This window comes from Hemicordylus capensis, chromosome 5, assembly GCF_027244095.1.
Source record: "Hemicordylus capensis ecotype Gifberg chromosome 5, rHemCap1.1.pri, whole genome shotgun sequence".
Classification (NCBI taxonomy): domain Eukaryota; kingdom Metazoa; phylum Chordata; class Lepidosauria; order Squamata; family Cordylidae; genus Hemicordylus; species Hemicordylus capensis.
The window spans coordinates 189,105,198-189,123,750 of NC_069661.1; the positions used below are offsets into that span (position 1 = coordinate 189,105,198).

At 47.8% G+C, this 18,553-nt stretch overlaps 1 protein-coding gene across 3 annotated transcripts in view; it reads left to right on the forward strand.

Annotated features, from left to right (window-relative positions):
* Nucleotides 1–11,872: 11,872 nt before the first annotated feature.
* KCNMB4 (potassium calcium-activated channel subfamily M regulatory beta subunit 4) overlaps nucleotides 11,873–18,553 on the forward strand; it is a 50,562-nt gene continuing 43,881 nt past the window's right edge. For all 3 annotated transcript variants that reach the window (XM_053258077.1, XM_053258078.1, XM_053258079.1), the window contains exon 1: nucleotides 11,873–13,120. In XM_053258077.1, coding sequence (XP_053114052.1) covers nucleotides 12,770–13,120 — 351 coding nt within the window. In that variant the 5' untranslated portion in view covers nucleotides 11,873–12,769. The remainder of the gene's footprint in view (nucleotides 13,121–18,553) is intronic.

An 18,553-nucleotide genomic window follows, 5' to 3' on the forward strand; every position in this document is an offset into this window, starting at 1 on the left:
GACAGCCCCCCCCCCACTGTTCCCTATTAGAGGGATTCCCAGATGCTTTTGACCACAACTCTCAGTTGCAGTGGCCTTTAGCTAGGGACAATGGGACAGTAGCGGCCAGTGGAGGGGCAGCGAGAGGCACCTTTTTATGAGTAAAAGAATTGGTGCTTACCTCTGCTCTCGCCACACCGGAATGCTGCTCGGAGAAACAGTCTGCCGCCCAGCACCCCCTGCGGCAGTGGATCGCCTCCGCCACTCACCTGGCCACAGGCAGGGGATCAACTCTGTGGAAGCCAGGTGAGTGGAGAAGGCATTCCTCTGCCGCAGGGGGTGCTGGGCAGCACACTGTTTCTCCAAGCAGCATTCCGGTGTGGCGAGAGCAGAGGTAAGCACCAATTCTTTTACTCTTAAAGGTGCCTCTGGCCGCTCCTCACTGGCCGCTCCTGCAATGGGAGCTGTAGTCAGCCACAGCTGGGAATCCCTGTTACAGGGAACGCTGCTGGCTTCCACCACTCGCATTAGAGGATAGAATCCGGCTTAGTTCTGTAGCCAATCAAGATGCAACACTGGAGTATGCAAGATCAGGCAAAGTACCGCCGCTCATGACTTGTGGTAAGGGGCTCCATCACTCTGCTCTCATATCTTGCAGACCTTGAGTGCACAAGTGTGAACTTGGTGAATAGGCATTTGGCAAAATGCACATCTAACAGCCAGGTAGAAAGTCAGATGAATAGCACTTACCTTCTCAGAACCTTTGCAGGTGTCTTGCCTCAGGTCTCTGAATACTAGTATCCAGCAGAAATCTTGAACAAGGCCCAGGTAAGCCAGGGAGGGGAAGATCATACCTCAAAACACTCACAGAGCAGAGTGTTTAAGCAGCCCATGGTTGCAGTGTGTCTCTCCTGGTGTCATATGGAGAAACTGTGCACTAGCTTAACTTGATGACCACCCTCACTCAGCACGTAGCTTCTGCATCAAAAACACAGGGAAAATAGTTGCACAGCTTGCATAAAGGAGAACCTGTTGCCATCAAACCTCCAAATGTGCGTAGCTTGACAACATGCACTGGGAAGGCAAAGGGGAGTACAGCCACCTTGGCTGGGAAGCATCAAGCACTCCGTGCTAGCTAATGGTACTGCTAGCCAAACGTATGACACTTTTCTTTGCAGGATTAGAGCCAAGGCATATGGTAGACTAAACAGTACCTGTAGATAGCATTCCACTGCCGCTTTCTCTATTGGATGTGTTTTAGGACCTAGGAAGTTACTCGGGCCCTTGGTCCATCTAGCTCAGAATTGTCAGCTCTGACTTGGCAGCAGCTCTTCGAGGTTGCAGGCAAGAGTCTCTCTTAACCCTACCTGGAGATGCTACCAAGGATTGAACCTGGTACCTTCTGCATGTATGCAGATTTTGTACCTCTGAGCTATAGCCCCATCCCCTAAGGGAATATCTTCTAGCAGACAGTGCTCACATGTAGTCACCCATCCAAATGCAAGCCAGAGCAGACCCTGCTTAGTAAAGGGGACAATTCATGCTCACTACCACAAGTCCAGATCTCCCCCCCCCACCGCTTTTAATATCTGTTCATTATTTTTCCAACAAGACAACAGAAATAGAAAAAGAACATAGAATACAAAAAAAGAGAGATAAAAGTAACTTCACAGTTAACATCTCTTGAACATCTCATAATTGCATACATCATTCGGGAATTCAACAGCCCTCCATTATCAACCCACTAAAAAAAACCTCCCTTATACCAAGTATTGCAAAAAACAAAAACAAATAATGCTTTAATTAACTGTCTGTTCTAGTCAGAAAAACCAAATCTTGGATGTGGGTGTTGACCTTGTGCTAAATTGTAAATTATGAAAGGTTCCCAGATTAAAACAAATATTTTATCTGAAGTATTCCATAAATAAGCAGTAATCTTAGCCATAGAGGCATATTCCCACAGCTTTAATAGCTACTCGTCTCAATTTGGGATTATTTGTAGCCTCCAATTAGCAGCGTATAAGATCCTAGCTGCAGTAATGAACAAAGCCTACCTATCTTTTGTAGGAATCTAGGATTTAGTCATATTTAACCAAAAACATAACGCTGTCTGCAGAACAAGGGAAACTTATGTTTCAAATTTCTTGCATCTTACAATGATTCCCGCCCCACCCCACCCCAGAATTGTGCTTTACTACACGCCTACCACATATGCTAGAATGTCCCTGCATGGCTCTTACACTCCCAACAATCTCCAGAGTAATAGCATTACACACATGCCAGGTGAATCCCCAGATGTAGATACCAGCCACACCCAGTGGGAGAGTGGGCAGCAAGCTGGCAAGCCTGGCTGGAGCATGATGCAAAGCAGCCCAGCACTCCGGCAGAAGCACTCCTTGAAGAGCAACCAGTCCCACCTACGGCCTCTTGCAGTTGCTACTCGCTTGGTGTTCTTGGAAAGGAAAGACCCAAATGCAGGACTTGATTCAGTTATGAAGCTCAGTGACCTGGGGCTAGTTGCACCCTCTCAGTAGTCTAGCCTACCTCCGAGGGTTATTGTGAGAAGGTTACACACAGAGAGGGCACCATGTATATGTCCTAAGCTTTGAGGTCTGATAGTATCCATTCATGGCCTAGGATGCATTCCGTTTTGTCCAACTTCCTCCCTCCCATCCAACCTCACTCTCCCTATGTTCATTTGGTGAATTTACCTAATGCACTTTCTCATCAGTGAACCCCCACCGAGCTCAGAAAGCACCCCAGATTCCTGCAGGCCCCTTGCCTTTGAAAACTGCGTGACAGGCAGACAGATAACAGGTACAGCTTTTTCCATTGCTGCATCTCTGTGCTAAGTATAGCTGCACCGGTTATTTTATGTATTTATTTATTGTTCAGTTTTTATACCACCTTTCACAATGCACCTCAAGGTGGTTTACAAAAGTTAAAATACAACAAAATTCTGTAAAAGTTACAGTAAAAACCTTAAATTCAATCAAACATTAAAACTATACAATGCCAAGAAACAATTCTAATGCTGTTTCTTTCCAAGAGGTTCAGGAGTCCCGAGAGTCAAGGGGTGGTCCTTCACATAGGAACGACGAATATTCCCCTGGTTAATACAGCTGCTGTGAGCCTTGCTGATGGCCTGTATTACTAGGGATGTGTGGAACCGGTCCAGCGGTTCAGTCTGGGGGTTCGTGGTCGAACCGAACCACCACCACCCCAGTTCCGTCGGACCAGAACCGGTCAGCTGGGTCTGGTCGGGCAGGTCTGCGACCTTAAAAAAAAAAAAAAAAAAATTAAAACGTGAAGCAAGTACCTATAGCCCCTTCGGGGGGCTTGCTATAGCCATGGGGGGGCTGGTTTCCACACAAGTTCCCTCTCCCCCTGCTGGCCTTCCTCATCACTGCGACAGCCAGGTAAATGAAGCCTTTTTGGCCCTTTCGAGCCTCACAGAGGGCATTTGCGCATGTGTAGCGGCCGCCAAAATGGTGGCCGCTCGCTCTTACGGAGGCCCGAAACATAGGAAGGTGCCATATAGGCTTCACTTTCCCGGCTTCACTTACCCGGCCGCAGCGGTGATGAGGAAGGCTGGCGGGGGGAGAGTGAACCTGCGTGGACCTCCCCCCGCGGTGGCTACAGCAAGCCCCCCAAAGGGGCTACAGGTACTTGCATCACTTTTTTTTTTTAAGTTTGTGGACTGGTCCGGGACCGGACTGGACTGGGGTGGGGGGTTTCAATGGGGGCTGAACCGAATGGGCCCGGTTCCGTTCGAGGCTGAACCGGGGAGCATCCTTCCCTCTGTGAGTGCTGGAACGGCTGCTTGGAGAGATGGTGATAGCATAGCAATGGATAACTACTAGTACTTGACCGAGCCCACTGGCTCATAGATCACTCACTTCAGCTATCACATGGCACCATCTCCAATACATGGCTCAGTCCAGCCCTTTTCTCTTGGAAGCTCATTGCCAGCAATTGGAGTTGGCGCTGTGTATAGTAAGCCCAGGCCATTCCCCTGAGCCCTGGCTTCCCATACAGGGCCCTTTCAGTTCTAAACTACATAGCTGGAATACTTGGGACCCAGCTATGGGGAAATGTGCATGTCTGTTAAGCTAGCCCCTCTGGGAGAGTACAACAGCTCCGTCCATGGGTGTGCCTGATGGCTGTTCCTATGGCTATGTGCTTGAGTGTTGCTCTGAAGAGTGGGAATCCTGACTAGTGGGTTCTGGTCAAGTTGCCTCTCCCTTTTCACATGGCTATATTTATTTCTGAATGTATAAGCTGCCTTGAGCATTGTAAGATGTTCCCCTTAGGGAATGGAGCTGCTCCGGGAAGAGCAGAAGGTTCCAAGTTCCCTCCTTGGCTTCTCCAAGATAGGGTTGAAAGAGATTCCTGCCTGCAACCTTGGAGAAGCTGCTGCCAATCTGTGTAGACAATACTGAGCTAGATAGACCAATGGTCTGACTCAGTATATGGCAGCTTCCTATGTTTTGCTTTGATGGCCCCAGTGCAGCCACTAATATAATGTAAAACTGTAACACAATAAAACATTAAAAGAAAAAGAGTGGTGCGGGGCTGGGGGCGTGGGGCAGATGACATGTACCCAGGGCTGTCCTTAGGGCAGGGCAACTGCCCCGGGTGCTGCTCTTTTAACCCCCATTAGAATTAACTGGAAGGGGGCTCTACATTGGCTGATCTGCCCCAAACCCTGCCAGGGCTCTCGAAGGACAACCCTGCATGTACCCAACAGTCAGACTAACCTAAAGATCAGAACAAGATCATGCAGCAGAGAGCTGCAGATTTGAAATGGTTGTGGCTGGCAAGACTCCCTGCAAAAGGTTGCAACTTGTGGGGGAGCACGCTTCTGCCTCCCAGGGCAAGACTTGAAGCCACATTTAGTTTCCCTTTGTTCTGCTATTGTTCAGTGAGCTACCAGGTAGTTCAGCGTTCCCTCCTAGGTGCTAGTTATTGTAGTAAACATTCTTTCCTGTCAGTGAATTTCCCCTTTCCTTTCAAAAAGCTTGTTTCCCTCCCACAGACTCCTATGCAGACATGTTGTGTGCAGTGTTCTAAGCAATGCCTACATGAAAACACTGGCCTCTCCTGAGAACCTTTTGCAGACAGGGTCTACATGATCTCTTTAGTTGCTTTTCAGCAAAGCTCAATTTTTCCCCCTCTGCTGATTCAGCAGCTTTTGGTGATTCAGCTCTTTCCATGTTCTGTCTTCTCTGTGTGACAGCCTTCTTTATAGAGAGTAGCCTTTCCCTCTTTCTTTACTGGTAAACAGCCAATCAGATTTAATTCAAGTTTCCCTCCTGAACCTGCCCTCCTAAACAAAACTATAGCTGACACTAAACTTTGACCTATTACATGAGCATTACAACAGAACATGGAGAATAGGTAGTCATTTTAAAACACAGACAGTACAACAATAACAAGCAATTAAACACAAAGTGGAGGATTAGGCCTTATCCTTCACAACCCCCATATGTGATGAAGGGATGTGCCAGGATGTTAATAGAAGATGTCCCATAAAAGCATAGGAACAGTCCTTCTGAATCAGACCCGAGGCCTATCTAGTCCAGCATCCTGTTTCCCACAGTGGCGCACCAGATGCCCTTGAGAAGCCCACAAGCAGGAGATCAAAGTATGTCCTCTCTTCTTCTGCTGTTGCTCCCCTGCAACTGGTATTCAGAGGCATCTTGCCTCTGATCCTGGAGGTAGTCTTTGTATAGCCATTGATAGATCTGACATCCATGAATTTGTCTAATCTCCCTTTAAAGCCATCCAAACTGGTGGCTATCACTTCATCTCTTGACAGAGAATTCCATAGATGAATCACATATGAAGCACTTAGTACACTCAAAAAGCACTATAGAACTATACAACTTCTTAAAAGATCCATTTGGTATCTTCCCTCCCTCCAATATTTCTATACTGAGTGCTCCCCTCTCCACTACTAGGCAGTCTGTGCAGGGTGTAATCTATAACAAATGAACAGGAAGCCAAATAATTGCAGATTTAATTTAGCTTCATATTGGGATTTGTCTTTTAATAAAGTCTGTAAAACCAGTTAGATTATTCTTCTAATCCTTGTGAGGTTAAGCTAAGCAGCATCTTGAGTGGGTTTCTATTGAATGGCTTCTCGAAATTAAGCAATAAAGTACACTGCACAGGACCCAAGTGTCATTTTAGATATTTAGCTTTAATTGTTAATAGGGGTACCACTTCAGTATGAAGAAACAAAATTCAGCCACTTAGCTTAAATACAGGGTGGGGGAGCGGTGGAATGCAATGGATAGTTAATGGTTCCCTAATTTGATTAAAGAGCAGCACAACCCCAAATCATATACCATTATACCTTTTGGAGGAGCTGTTCCATCATTAGCATGATAAGATGCTGTTCTCTTTGGAGTATCTCAGTACCATGCCTTTCATTTCAAGACAGTATGCAGCCATGCACATCTGACTAAAAAGGCAATATGTACCTGGCTGGACAACCATTCTTCATTTCAAAAGGTAGACTAAATGCCTCCCCCCCTCCCCAATACAGCAAATTGAAAGAGAGAGCAGCTTTCATTCTAAGCTGTTAGTATGCCTTGATTTTTCCCTTATATATTCAATCGTTTACTTGCAGCCTTCACCATGTTCAGATTGAGTGACTACCTACTGGATCTGTACAAAGAAATTTCTGCGCTCTGCAGTGAGATTTTGTTTTTCATGCAGAGTTTGTTCTATGACTGAAGACTTTGGACTAGGGCCAGCAAATTATCTTCAACTATTTTGATATTAGAACCACTATCCTGCATATGTATATGAAAGCTTTAGGTCAGGGGCGTAGCAAGGTTGGAGTAGGCCCAGAAACAAGATTTTATAAAGGATCCCCCCCCCCCCACTGAAGCTCAGCTCATGAAGTAAAGAAATCTTAAATGAGGCTGAATAGTGGTAACAAAAAGCATCTATCTATCTATCTCCTATGTGCCACAATAGAGCATCATCCTAAATTATTTTTTAAAAGGTTTTGTAAATTGTGGATGATGCAAGTCATTTAATGGTACTAGAGAAAGACATGCTGTTCTGGTAGCGCTAGGTCTTAACACTCACATCAATTTTGGAGAGTGAATACAACTGAAGGAAGCCCGGGCTGGTGCGTGGCTGGAGGAATCAGTCATATGACTTGCCTCTGGGCGGCCCCCAGACAACTGTCTCCCCTTGCCCTATTATAGCTACGCCCCTGCTTTAGGTCCATTGTTACACTCCATCAGTCTTTGTTTCATAAACTGGGGTGTGGGCGGGGTGTGCTGTGTATGGGTAGACTGAGACAGAACTGATCGATGAGTGTGTGGCTTTATTTGGCATTTATTTGGATCTGTGAAATTGTTTTGTGTGGCCACTGAGAGCCCAGCCCTTAGATGCTGCAGACTTAACCTGGGAGCTCTGTGCTCCCAGGTAATGATGTCATGGCTGAGGAGGATTGAGAGAGTTGCTTGGACTTCCTCAATGCTAGGCTCGCCACTGTGAGTGATGTGAAGAAATCATTCCCTATGTGTGGCATCCACAGATTCCCTTCTTCTAGAGCAGTGGTTCCCAAACTGGCAATCTCCAGCTGTTGCTGAAGTACAACTCCCATCACCCCCAGCTACAATTGTGGCTGGGGATGATGGGAGCTGTAGTTTAGCAACATCTGGAGGCCCTCAGGTTGGGAACCACTGCTCTACAGCAAGGACTCCTTAACACCAGCACAGTAGTTCTTCTCTGCAAAGACTCCTTGTTTCAGAGGAAGGGAAATTATGATGCTACACACAATGTTTTCCTCTACCTGGTGTGTTCTGGTCCCTTTCCTCCCCCCCCCCTTTCTTTCAATCATCATCATCATCTCCTGGTTTCTTCCCTCTGATATTATCCTCATATTGCAAAAGTGACTTCTGCCAGCGACATGATACATAGATGGAAGGCAGTGCTCCTCTTTCTCTGTTCTAGGCAAAGCAACTGGAGGTTACCCCAGTCTCCTTATGAGAGGAGAGCTGGTCTTGTGGTATCAAGCATGACTTGTCCCCTTAGCTAAGCAGGGTCCACCCTGGTTGCCTATGAATGGGAGACTTGATGTGTAAGCACTGTAAGATATTCCCCTCAGGGGATGGAGCCGCTCTGGGAAGAGCAGAAGGTTCCAAGTCCCTCCCTGGCTTCTCCAAGATAGGGCTGAGAGAGATTCCTGCCCGCAATCTTGGAGAAGCTGCTGCCAGTCTGTGTAGATAATACTGAGCTAGAGAGACCAATGGTCTGACTCAGTATATGGCAGCTTCCTATGTTCCTATGTATGCGCAGGTGACTTCATAGGCAGTTGTTGTCCTGCTAAATAAACAAAATGGCACTTTTTAAAAGTGGCAAGTCTCTTTTATTTAGCAGGGGGAGAGCAGATGTTCCTATCCAACCCCAGCACAGCATCTCTCCAGTGGCTGTTGCTGGTGTCTGTCTTATATTTACTTTTGGTGTACGGAACCATCTTATTTATTTCTCTGTGTAACCACTTTGAGAATTTTTGTGGGAAAGTTATATTTTTATATATATATATATATATATATATATATGTATGTAGTAATAGTAGTAGTAGCAGCAGCAGCTAACAGAATGATTTCAGTGCTTGGACACCAGCACCCCCATACTACCACCCAGCTACTATTTCCTACCCTTCAAGTGAAGTAATGTGGGCAACTCCCATGTATTCCTTTTGCTTTAGAATAATTAGACTGTTTCTAATCATACCTCTTGTGAAGGAACGAGGCCCAGACCTCTTGGGTTTCTGTGTATAAGCCCCTGTATTGTTGTTAATATTCCCAAGCATCATCTTGGGAATACATTCATTCATTCATTTAACTTATATACCGTCCAAACTTTCGTCTCTGGGCAGTTATGGTGAATTCTCTTATATTATATTCCCAAAACTTCATTATTGTAAATAGGATTCTGTGGTTGCAAATCACTGGGCATGGAGAAGGCTGGCAGGGTCAAAAGTTCATTCTTGGGTTTCCGTAGTTTCACTTTGGGTTTAGCATTTTGACAGTTGATTTTTGGAAGGAAAGGAGATTTCAAGAAATGGAGGGAATCTTTCTTTGATCTAAGTGGATGGCTTAAAAACTGGTTGGGCCAGAGAAACTGTATATATTGGGAGTATTTGGAAAGAGAATTTAGTGAAGCTAACAGAGTCCTGGAGCAAGTCAGAGCTGGAGGTTGCAGAAGAAGGAAGAGAGTCTGGAAGTCTGCGAGAGTGAATCCAGCTAATCCATGCAGAGAGTGAGCAACCAGCAAGAAGAAGAGAAGCCTTCTAATTGAAATCACTGGAAGAAAAGGATGAGCCAGGCTGGATTGAGCCCCAGAGTTGTGCTGTAATCACAAGAAAAAGACTGCCCAGCAAGCCTGAAGCTGAGAAGTAAGAAAGTACAAGAGGACTCTGAGTAGGGGGACCAGTATAGAGCCAGGTAGTAATTATGTTTCTCCAACTTTTTATTTTCCTTGACCTGCTCTGTAAGTAATTGTTTTGAGTCTGTATTTTTTAAAGTAAACTTTCTTGTTATAAAAATATTAGAAGATTGTTGATTGTCTCCACCTTGTCACACCTATAAGCCTTTCCACACTACGGAGGTTTTTTGTTTTTATTTTTTTGAATGGCTGTTGTAGTGGAGCAAGAGGTTGCTGGTTTGGATCCCTGCTGGTATGTTCCCCAGACTATGGGAAACACCTATATCGGGCAGACTATGGGAAACACCCAGACTATGGGGAATCACCTATATCAGGCAGCAGCAATATAGGAAGATGCTGAAAGGCATCATCTCATACTGCATGGGAGGAGGCAATGGTAAACCTCTCCTGTATTCTACCAAAAATACCCCATATGGCTCTGGTTGCCAGGAGTTGACACTGACTCAATGGTTCAACTTTACCTTTACTTTCTTGTAGTGGACCCAGCCATACCAAAAGTCCACTTGGTGGCAGTGGTAAAAAGGTGAGGGGGAATAGAGGGGCTGTGCCTCCACACCTCTCAAAAATACATAAATGAAACATCTCAAGTATCTCAAATTGCCGTAGTCTCTCTAGTTATATGTGCTGCTGACTGCAAGGGCTGCTCCATGCTCTTCTTTATTGCATCCCAACTAAATCCACAGTCAAGAAAATGGCTGGCAAAGTATACTCTAGAGCTGAGCTCTGGTAGAGTCTGCCCCAACATCCATTTCTTGACAGCTGGACTGAAGATGGAAAACGTACACACAAGGGGCCCTGACCAATTAACTGCAGTTCAGAAGCAAAGGAGCTATGCAGGTCAGCTGAGTTCATAGGGAGGAGAATCTATAAAGTGTGCAGTCAAAGTGATATATTGGTTATTGACTATGTGTAGTGTACTGTTAAAGCCCCGTAATGAGAAATTAAATGTCACAGTCTAAATGGTTAAGAATAAAGAATGCTGATTGCTTGTGGAGGAAACTGCATTTTGCTTGTTAATCCTAGGACGCAGCAGAAAAACAAAAGGGAGTGCAATGTTGCATACTAATCCAGATCCAGATTGCCACTTCCTCTGAATAAGAACCCGAACTACAGCTGACCACGCCAAGACTACATCTAAACTACAGTAGCATGTAATCAATTTACATTTGGGTTCCCAATTTTGTGTCCCCAGCTGTTGTTGGAGTGCAACTTTAATCATCTAAGCTAGTGAGGATGATGGGAATTGTAGTCTAACCATAGCTGAGGACCCAAGGCTGAGAACCTATGAGAACTTCTCCCCCCCCCCTTTTCTCCAGGAGTTGCAACTCTCTTAATGGATTTCTCCTTAGGGAAGAAAAGCACAGGGATAGGGCCTTTTGCACAGGACAACTATTCAAAAACAAATAGTTTTTGTGGTGGGCAAAGAAGAGAGAATACCTCAGTTCCAATGTCCTCTCAAACAGGGATTCGCAGATGTTGACTACAACTCCCAGAATCCGCAGCTGCAATGGCTTTTTGTTAGAGGGAACACTGCTCTATTCCCTTCTGAAAGAAAGGCATTTTCAAGTAAGAGTGCTTACTGCTGGTTTGGGGGTTTGTGAGTGTGTGGAGGGGGCTTAGGCAACATATCCCACCTTTCAGTTTGGAAAAAAAAATCTGGCTCATAGCTTCTATTAAAAATTCTCAACACTACATTGTAAAAAGTAACGAAAATTGTTTTTTTTAAAAGCACAGGCATAATAATATTAATTAATGAATAAACACTGATGCTAATTACTTTTGAAAGTACGGGTGAGCGTTACCGAAAGTCATTAGGATAAGAGACACTAATGGTAACGCCAGCCCAAAATCGCTGGAAAAGGAATTCCCACTGTCTTTTCCAAGACCCTAGAACCGTGTTTCTCAGTGCAATCTTAGGAACTTGCGTTCTAGCTTTTCTCTAGAGTCCATACAAAGCCCTGCCCGGAGCACCGGAGTTTTTTTGGGTGTTGCAGTTCCGTCGCTAACTGGCTGTGTTCCAAAGGCCGTTTCCTACACGCGCGGATTCTGCCAAATGGTTTGCTCTTTGGAGAATTTGGGTCCGTGTCAACGTGATTCAAGCGCGCTGATTGAATCCTCCTAGCTCGAAGCACTCATCCAGCTGAACGGGAAAGGCCTCTCCGTAAGCCTTTTTCATCTCATAAGAGGGGATATACGATATGTCTGTAATAAACTTCCATTTTCAGAACATCAGAACGTCCTATCCGAAGCCGATAAGGGGCGTCGTGCCCCTTTCTTTCCAGTCATAGGGTTCCCCGCTTCTTTTTTGAAACGTTCCACCACTGGCGTCCCCTTTGATCGCAGGCGAATGAGTTTTCGGTCACTTCCTCTAGTACTGCTGCCGCGATTCTATCCCTCAAGCGGGGGGTGTGGCATGGAGAGTGGGGGATGGGAGAGCAAACGACTGAATGAGATTTCTGTCTCTTCCTAGCGATTAAACCGCTACGCTAACCCTTCATAAAAATAGAGGCGAGTGCGGGGCGAACACGTGCTGCTCCGATCCCCACCCCTTGGAGGCACTTGAATGAGCTCGCACGTGGCGCTGCCCCCATTCAAGATTCTTCTCCTCGATGCTTTTAATCAGAACTAGTAATCAAGCTCTTCCTGGACTTAAAATCGCCGGGGACAGATAATCCCAGACCAAGCTGTTCCCTCGCTTTAACCCGCGATGAGATTGACACACAGCACCAAGCGGAGGAGGAGGAGGAGATGCAGATGTTGGCGCTGCCGCCGCCTGGCTGCTGGCAAAGCCACTGGGTCACTCCTCCCTCGGGTTGTCAATGGCGAGCCCCACCACGGTGCAATCAATCGGAGTGGGGCGGGCGGCCTCCAGGCGGGGAGAGGAGGACGGAGCCGGCTCTCTCTCCCTCTTCTGCTAAGAGGCTTACCTCGTGGTGGCAGATGTTGACAGGCTCCCAGCCAGCTCCCAGCATTGGTGGGAGGAAGAGAGGCCGGCGGCAGACAGCCTTCGCGAAAGCACCCCGTGCCTTGGAAGGAGCGGGTGCCCCCAAAGGGTTGCGCTGCTGCTGCTGCTGCCCCCGGGACTTTGCCGCCTTCTTGCAGGAGAGAGCTGCACCCCAGCAGCTGCAGCTAGAGCCGCTCTCCTCCGCCTGGAGCAGGGAGTCCTGCAGCCGCGATCGAGCGGGCGGCGGGAGTTTGCTTTCCAGGCGCTCTCGATCGGCTGCGACTGGTGCTGCGTTCTTGCCGCCGCCGGCGTTGGTGGGCGCGGACGGCGGGGAGCGCACCGGGCAGGCGTTGCTTCTGGCCGCCTCCCATGCTCTTAGGCGGGGCGATGGCGAAGATCAGGGTGTCTTACGAGTACACCGAAGCCGAAGACAAAAGCATCCGGCTGGGCTTCTTCCTGATCGTCTCCGGCATCCTCTCGCTCTTCATCTTGGGCTTCTGCTGGCTCAACCCGGCCCTGCAGGACTTGCAGTGCAAAGCGGCTAACTGCACGGTGCTGTCGGTGCAGATCGGCGATCTCTTCGAGTGCACTTTCACGTGCGGCGCCGACTGCAAGGGCACCTCCCTGTACCCCTGCCTCCAGATCTACGTCAACAACTCCGAGTCCAACGCCCGGGCGCTGCTGCACCAAGATGAGCACCAGCTCCTCACCAACCCCAAGGTAAGGTAAGCCGAGCAGCCGCCTACCCCCCAGACAGGGCTCAGCCCCGGAACCTATTTCGCAAAGCTGCGGGCTCAGTTCTTGCAGCTCACGAAGCGGCGTTACCTCTGGGCAGGTGCAAAGTGGTTTTCCGAAGTCGCTTCCACTAGGGCCAGGTCCTCTCGCTCCACCAGCTAACTAGCGCTCGCGGAGGAGAAAGGGCGGCCCGGGTCGGGACCGCAGTGGGTGCAAAGTGTTAAAACCTTCTCGAGACTCGGCTCGGGTGCCCTCTGGATCGGGCCCCAGCGCGCAAGGTACACAAGAAAACTGAGACAGGCAGCAGGATGAGACCACGCGTTCAAGGTAAGGTGCAGTTTGGCCCCTTACTGAGAAGATCCGCACGGATCTAGGACTGAGCCGGAAAGAGGGGGTTGAGGGCAGGAGGCGCGATTGCCAACCAAGCACGTGTGAACCCTGACATTTGGGGGGCTTAGAAATTAAGCCGCCGTGAGTGACACTCCGCCGTCCACCAGCAGGGCAGGCAGCTCGGCTTGGACCTCGAGGAGAGCTGGTCTTGTGGTAGCAAACATGACTTGTTCCCTTAGCTAAGCAGGGTCTGTCCTGGTTGCATTTCAATGGGAGACTTGATGTGTGAGCACTGTAAGATATTCCCCTCAGGGGATGGAGCCGCTCTGGGAAGAGCAGAAGGTTCCAAGTTCCCTCCCTGGCTTCTCCAAGATAGGGCTGAGAGAGACTCCTGCCTGTAGCCTTGGAGAAGCTGCTGCCAGTCTGCGTAGACAGTACTGAGCTAGATAAACACAGTTAGGGCAGCCTGTTGCACCCCATCAGTGCCCAGATGATTAGTCTGAGTTTGATGCTGAACTGACGGGAGAGGGGAGGGAGGAGTGGGGGAGCGGGGCTCTTGTGCTCTGGGACCAACGACAGTTGGCTCATTCAGCAGCGCACGGCAGCTTGCCAGTTGTGTTCCAGTGGAAGGACCCAAAGTGCTGCTCTTTAGCCCAGAATATAATGGACGTCCTACATAATGTATGGCTCTTCCTTCCTTGACCGCCTCCCACGCTGTAGCCTGGCTCGGGCCAATATCCGGAGGGGCCTTTGAAGGGTTGTTGCCTCAAAGCGGGGATTTCAGCTGGTCCTGCAATGCAGGGAGGTGAGGCAGGAGAAAAGTTGCAGCTACTGAAATGCTGCACAAATAGGGAAGCCGGAGGAAAAGAAGCCCTCTCCGCCCTGTCCTGGTCTCCAGGTCCTATCATGGATCTTCCCAGGAATCTGTCTTCATCCCTGGAGTATGGGAAATGTGAAGGGTGCCTCTGACATTGTGCAGAGTGTGTTTTCTTGACTGCTTCAGAATGATCTCCAGACTCCACATTATTCTCCTGGCAGTAGCAAAACCTGAAATATTGACAACCCAGTGTGAATCCCGATGTAGTATGTCTCAGGAGTGCAGATAGAAGGAAATCTTGAGGAGCAACTCCTGACTTAAATTTTTTTTGCGAAAAAAGACCCGGCGGGGAGGTGGGGTGTATGGAGAAAATAGGTTTTCTGGATTGAAGACATGGGTTATTAGGTTTGTGGGGGCTCTGTAAAATGAGGGCGGAACTCCTCACATGCTTGCGGCGGGGGGATTTGCAGTATAGTGTAGTATAGTGGCTGGAGTTTTGGACTCAGGCAAGGGAAATCCAAATTCATGTGTCCTACAGTCATGGTGCTCACTTGGTAACCTCAGACCAGTCATTTTTCTTCTCTGCCAAACCTACTTCACAAGGTGGTTGTGAGGATAACTGAGGTGAAAATGTGTATGTCACCCTGAGCTACCTTGAAGGAAGCGTTTGATTACCATGTAATAAATAAATAAAATTAAAAGAATAACAAACCCTTTGAAGTTAAGATTCAGCTCTATTCTATTTTACAGACTGGGGAAATAGGCTGAGAGGAAGTAACTCCATGCCTGGGATGGGATTTGAAGCCAGACCTCCTGGATTCATAGCCAGCAGCACTCTGCCTTATAGAACCCAGTGGCTTTCATCTGATTTCTTTCCACAGAGTGACTCTGCCGTATTTTAAATGTAAAGTTTCCCATGGCTCCTCTTCTCCTCTAGTTTTTCTGCTTAGTCCTGGCAGCTGTTGTGTGTGCTAAGAGTTTGGCAGTGAAAGGGCCATGGCTCTGGAGGGAAAGCTGGATAGAGCCTGATTAAGAGGGAAGGAGATTTCTAATTAACTTCAGGGAATGAGCCAAAAATTGATTGATTGTGGCCTGAAGCCGTGGGATCCATTAGGGGTTGTGGACAGGGGCTCTCTTACCCCTGGACTTCGGGGCCAAAGTCCAGGGCCTCCATACTCCTAAAGTAAAATGTGCCGCTGAGTCGGTGTCAACTCCTCGCGCCCACAGAGCCCTGTGGTTGTCTTTGGAAGAATACAGGAGAGGTTTACCATTGCCTTCTCCCACACAGTATGAGATACTGCCTTTCAGCATCTCCCTATATCACTGCTGCCCGATAGAGGTGTCCCCCCCCCAAATCCTCTTTAGTCTGTTCTGGGTGGTGTGGTCATGTTAAAAAAGTGTTGGAAATACTGCATGTGTCACGGTGTGTGTGTATAGGGGGATGATCCTTAACTTGCAGCGGGGGTGGGGGTGGGCTACAAAGGCCTTTGGGTCCAGGCTCCAAAATGACCTAGGTGCACCTCTGGTTGTGCAGACAGTGGTGACAGGCCTGGATCAAGTCCCCAAATACAGAAATGTCTGTCAAATTAACTGCAGTCCCCCCTTAGGTACAGTCGGTCACCAGTTACCTCAAAGGGTGGGCGGGGTGGTGGTGGTGGAGAGAGAAGCAGCTCTTGCTAGAGGCTGATGCAATAAAACAGCCCCCTAAAACACAGTGCCCTTTTCGGGGTACGGGGGTGAAATTGCTGTTTCTTTTACTTACAATTAAGACTCCAAATTGTGAACTTGCAATTTGGCTCCTTGGGCGAGCCAGGTCATACCACCCTAAGTGGTGGCACCCAAGCCAGGATTGCTGCAGTGGACATATTTGACAGGGAGCCACAGCCAATGCCATGGCTCCAGCAAATCTCCTGTGGGATAACACATGTTGCATGTCCACATTGTGTCTTTCTTTGTGTACCTAACATTTTTGTTGTCTGTCCTTCAGTGGACCTATATTTAAGGGGGGTGGGAATTAGTGAGAGTTTTCTAAAACCGTAATGTAGGAAATGACCTAGAGCTTACTGAAACATTTGGGACATATAAAGCGTATAATGCCTTGAGAGTTTTACCTGCACCATATTTCCTTCCATGGTGGCAGTCTGATGAGAAGATGGGTTTCTTTTCTCTGGTGGGAGAAAATTGTTCTCCCTCCCTCCCTTCCTTCCATATACTGCCCCATCCAAACAGCTCTGAGTGGTGCACAGCAAAAACAAACAAACCTGTGAATCAATCCTTTAAAAACAAAACAATTTAAAAACAGTATAAAACCATTAACATTTAACACATTATTTCCTATAAGAGATACAGGGCAGCAAATGAATTACTGAAGCACTTTTTCTTAGTATCAGTTTTTAGTATCAGTTTTTCTTAGAAGCAGTTTTTCTTAGTACCCATAAGCAATGGGAAAGGTTGGGTGGTGTAATCATGGTTTCCCTAAGGCAATCTCTCAATCAATATCCCTACCTCCCCCTGGGCCCACTTCAAACTTCTCATTAAATGGGCTGTTGGCTGTGAAGACTCATGCCTCAATAAACCAGTCTGACTGGCGGTGAAGGTGTCACTGCTCTCCTTGGACTTTTACTGTTCTGGAATTGGTCTCTTCATCAGGGATTCGCCCATGGCAGGTTAGGGCCAATCATCTCCAAAGCCTTGCAGGTGAGCTATCAGTTGACTGCAGCAAATTTTTAAGAACAATGAAGGACAAGGTCGTGCTAAGAAAATGAGAGAGTGGGCAGTGGTGGATGGTAGGGGTGGCTCGGGGCTGGTGGAGGGGGGAAAAGGCTCAGGTGAGGCTTGTTCTCACTCCTCTCACCTCACCCAGGCTGCCTTACTCTCCTTTGCTGCACCTAGCCACGGTGTTAATCTCTTGCTCACTAATGGATCATTTGCCCAGTTTCCCAACGCAACTAAGACCAGCGGGTGAGCAAGGGGTTAATGGCAAGGGGCAGCTGGGACAGTGAGACAATGAGAATGATCCTCAGCTGAGACTTGTTTACCACCCCCCCATCTGGTACCGGCTGCTACTGGGAAAGGTAGTAGGTATACTACTATATTGTAACCTGCCCAAAGCCCTTGTAGTAGCAAGCTCTGAGTTCAAATAAGTCAATATGAATATGACGAATATTTATATCCTGCTTTTCAACAAAAGTTCCCAAAGCGGTTAACATAGTTATAAATACATTAATAAAAGAAAATAAATAAAATCCCTTTATTTTTAGCATCCCCTACCTGCTCTGCTGCTGCTTTCCTTAGTGACACAGAATAATGTTTTGGGGAGTTCTAGGAGATGGGAAAAACTCATTTGCTTGTTGCACTGCTAATCCTGAAAATAGTAGCTGGTGCATGCTGGAGCTGAATACTGTTCAGTGCTAGCAGGGATGGTCCATGACGTTTTGCTACCTAAGACAAGGTAAAATATGACATCCCCCTCTCCCCGGCAAATGAACAGTGTGTCCAGCAGAGCAAGAAAGGACCATGGCATTGGACAGCAGGGTGTTACCTGTGGGGGTGGGATCCTGGCACTTGCTGCCCCCTCTGCCCCTCTCCGCACCTGTGCCTGAGGTGACCATCTCACCCTACTTCATGAAAGGGCCACTCCTTACTGCTGGCCATTCACATGACCGGGAAGGGGGGATGGGCAGGTTGTGGGAAGGCTGCTTCAACTTGCCTTCCCCTCCAGATGTGCAAGGAAATACTGCTGGGAACGTGGACCATGCTCCCAGATGATATGCGTTGCGCCACACAGTGTGGAGCTCCAAAGGCTGGGATGATGCGTCCTGGCCTCTGGATATCCCACAATGCACTGCATGATATGCGCGGTATATTGGGGGATTCTCGCAGGAGACAGGTGCTCTAGGCTCCCATCTCTGTGTCCGCTGGGGCTGAATGTAGCCTCAGCAAACACACAATCCTGGAGCCAGAGTTGAGGGCTCACTCGAGCCTTTAACCCTGGATAAAAGCCAGATTTAAAACTTGGGCTAGGCAATGCAGCCCTGCCGGGATCGGGCTAAATCCCATCAGTTTTCACATGCAGCCTAACCCAGGCTGGGCTTCCTTAGCCTGGGTTAGGGTGCATATGAGAACAGTCTCGTCATCTTCATTTCAGTGAATTTGATACAGCTGTTCAGAATGGTTGTCCTTCTTGTGGCTCCCCTGCATAGGCAAAGTGCTCTATGCCTCAGCATCTGCCCTTTTAGAGTTATTTTGACATTTCTGTCTCTTACATTTGG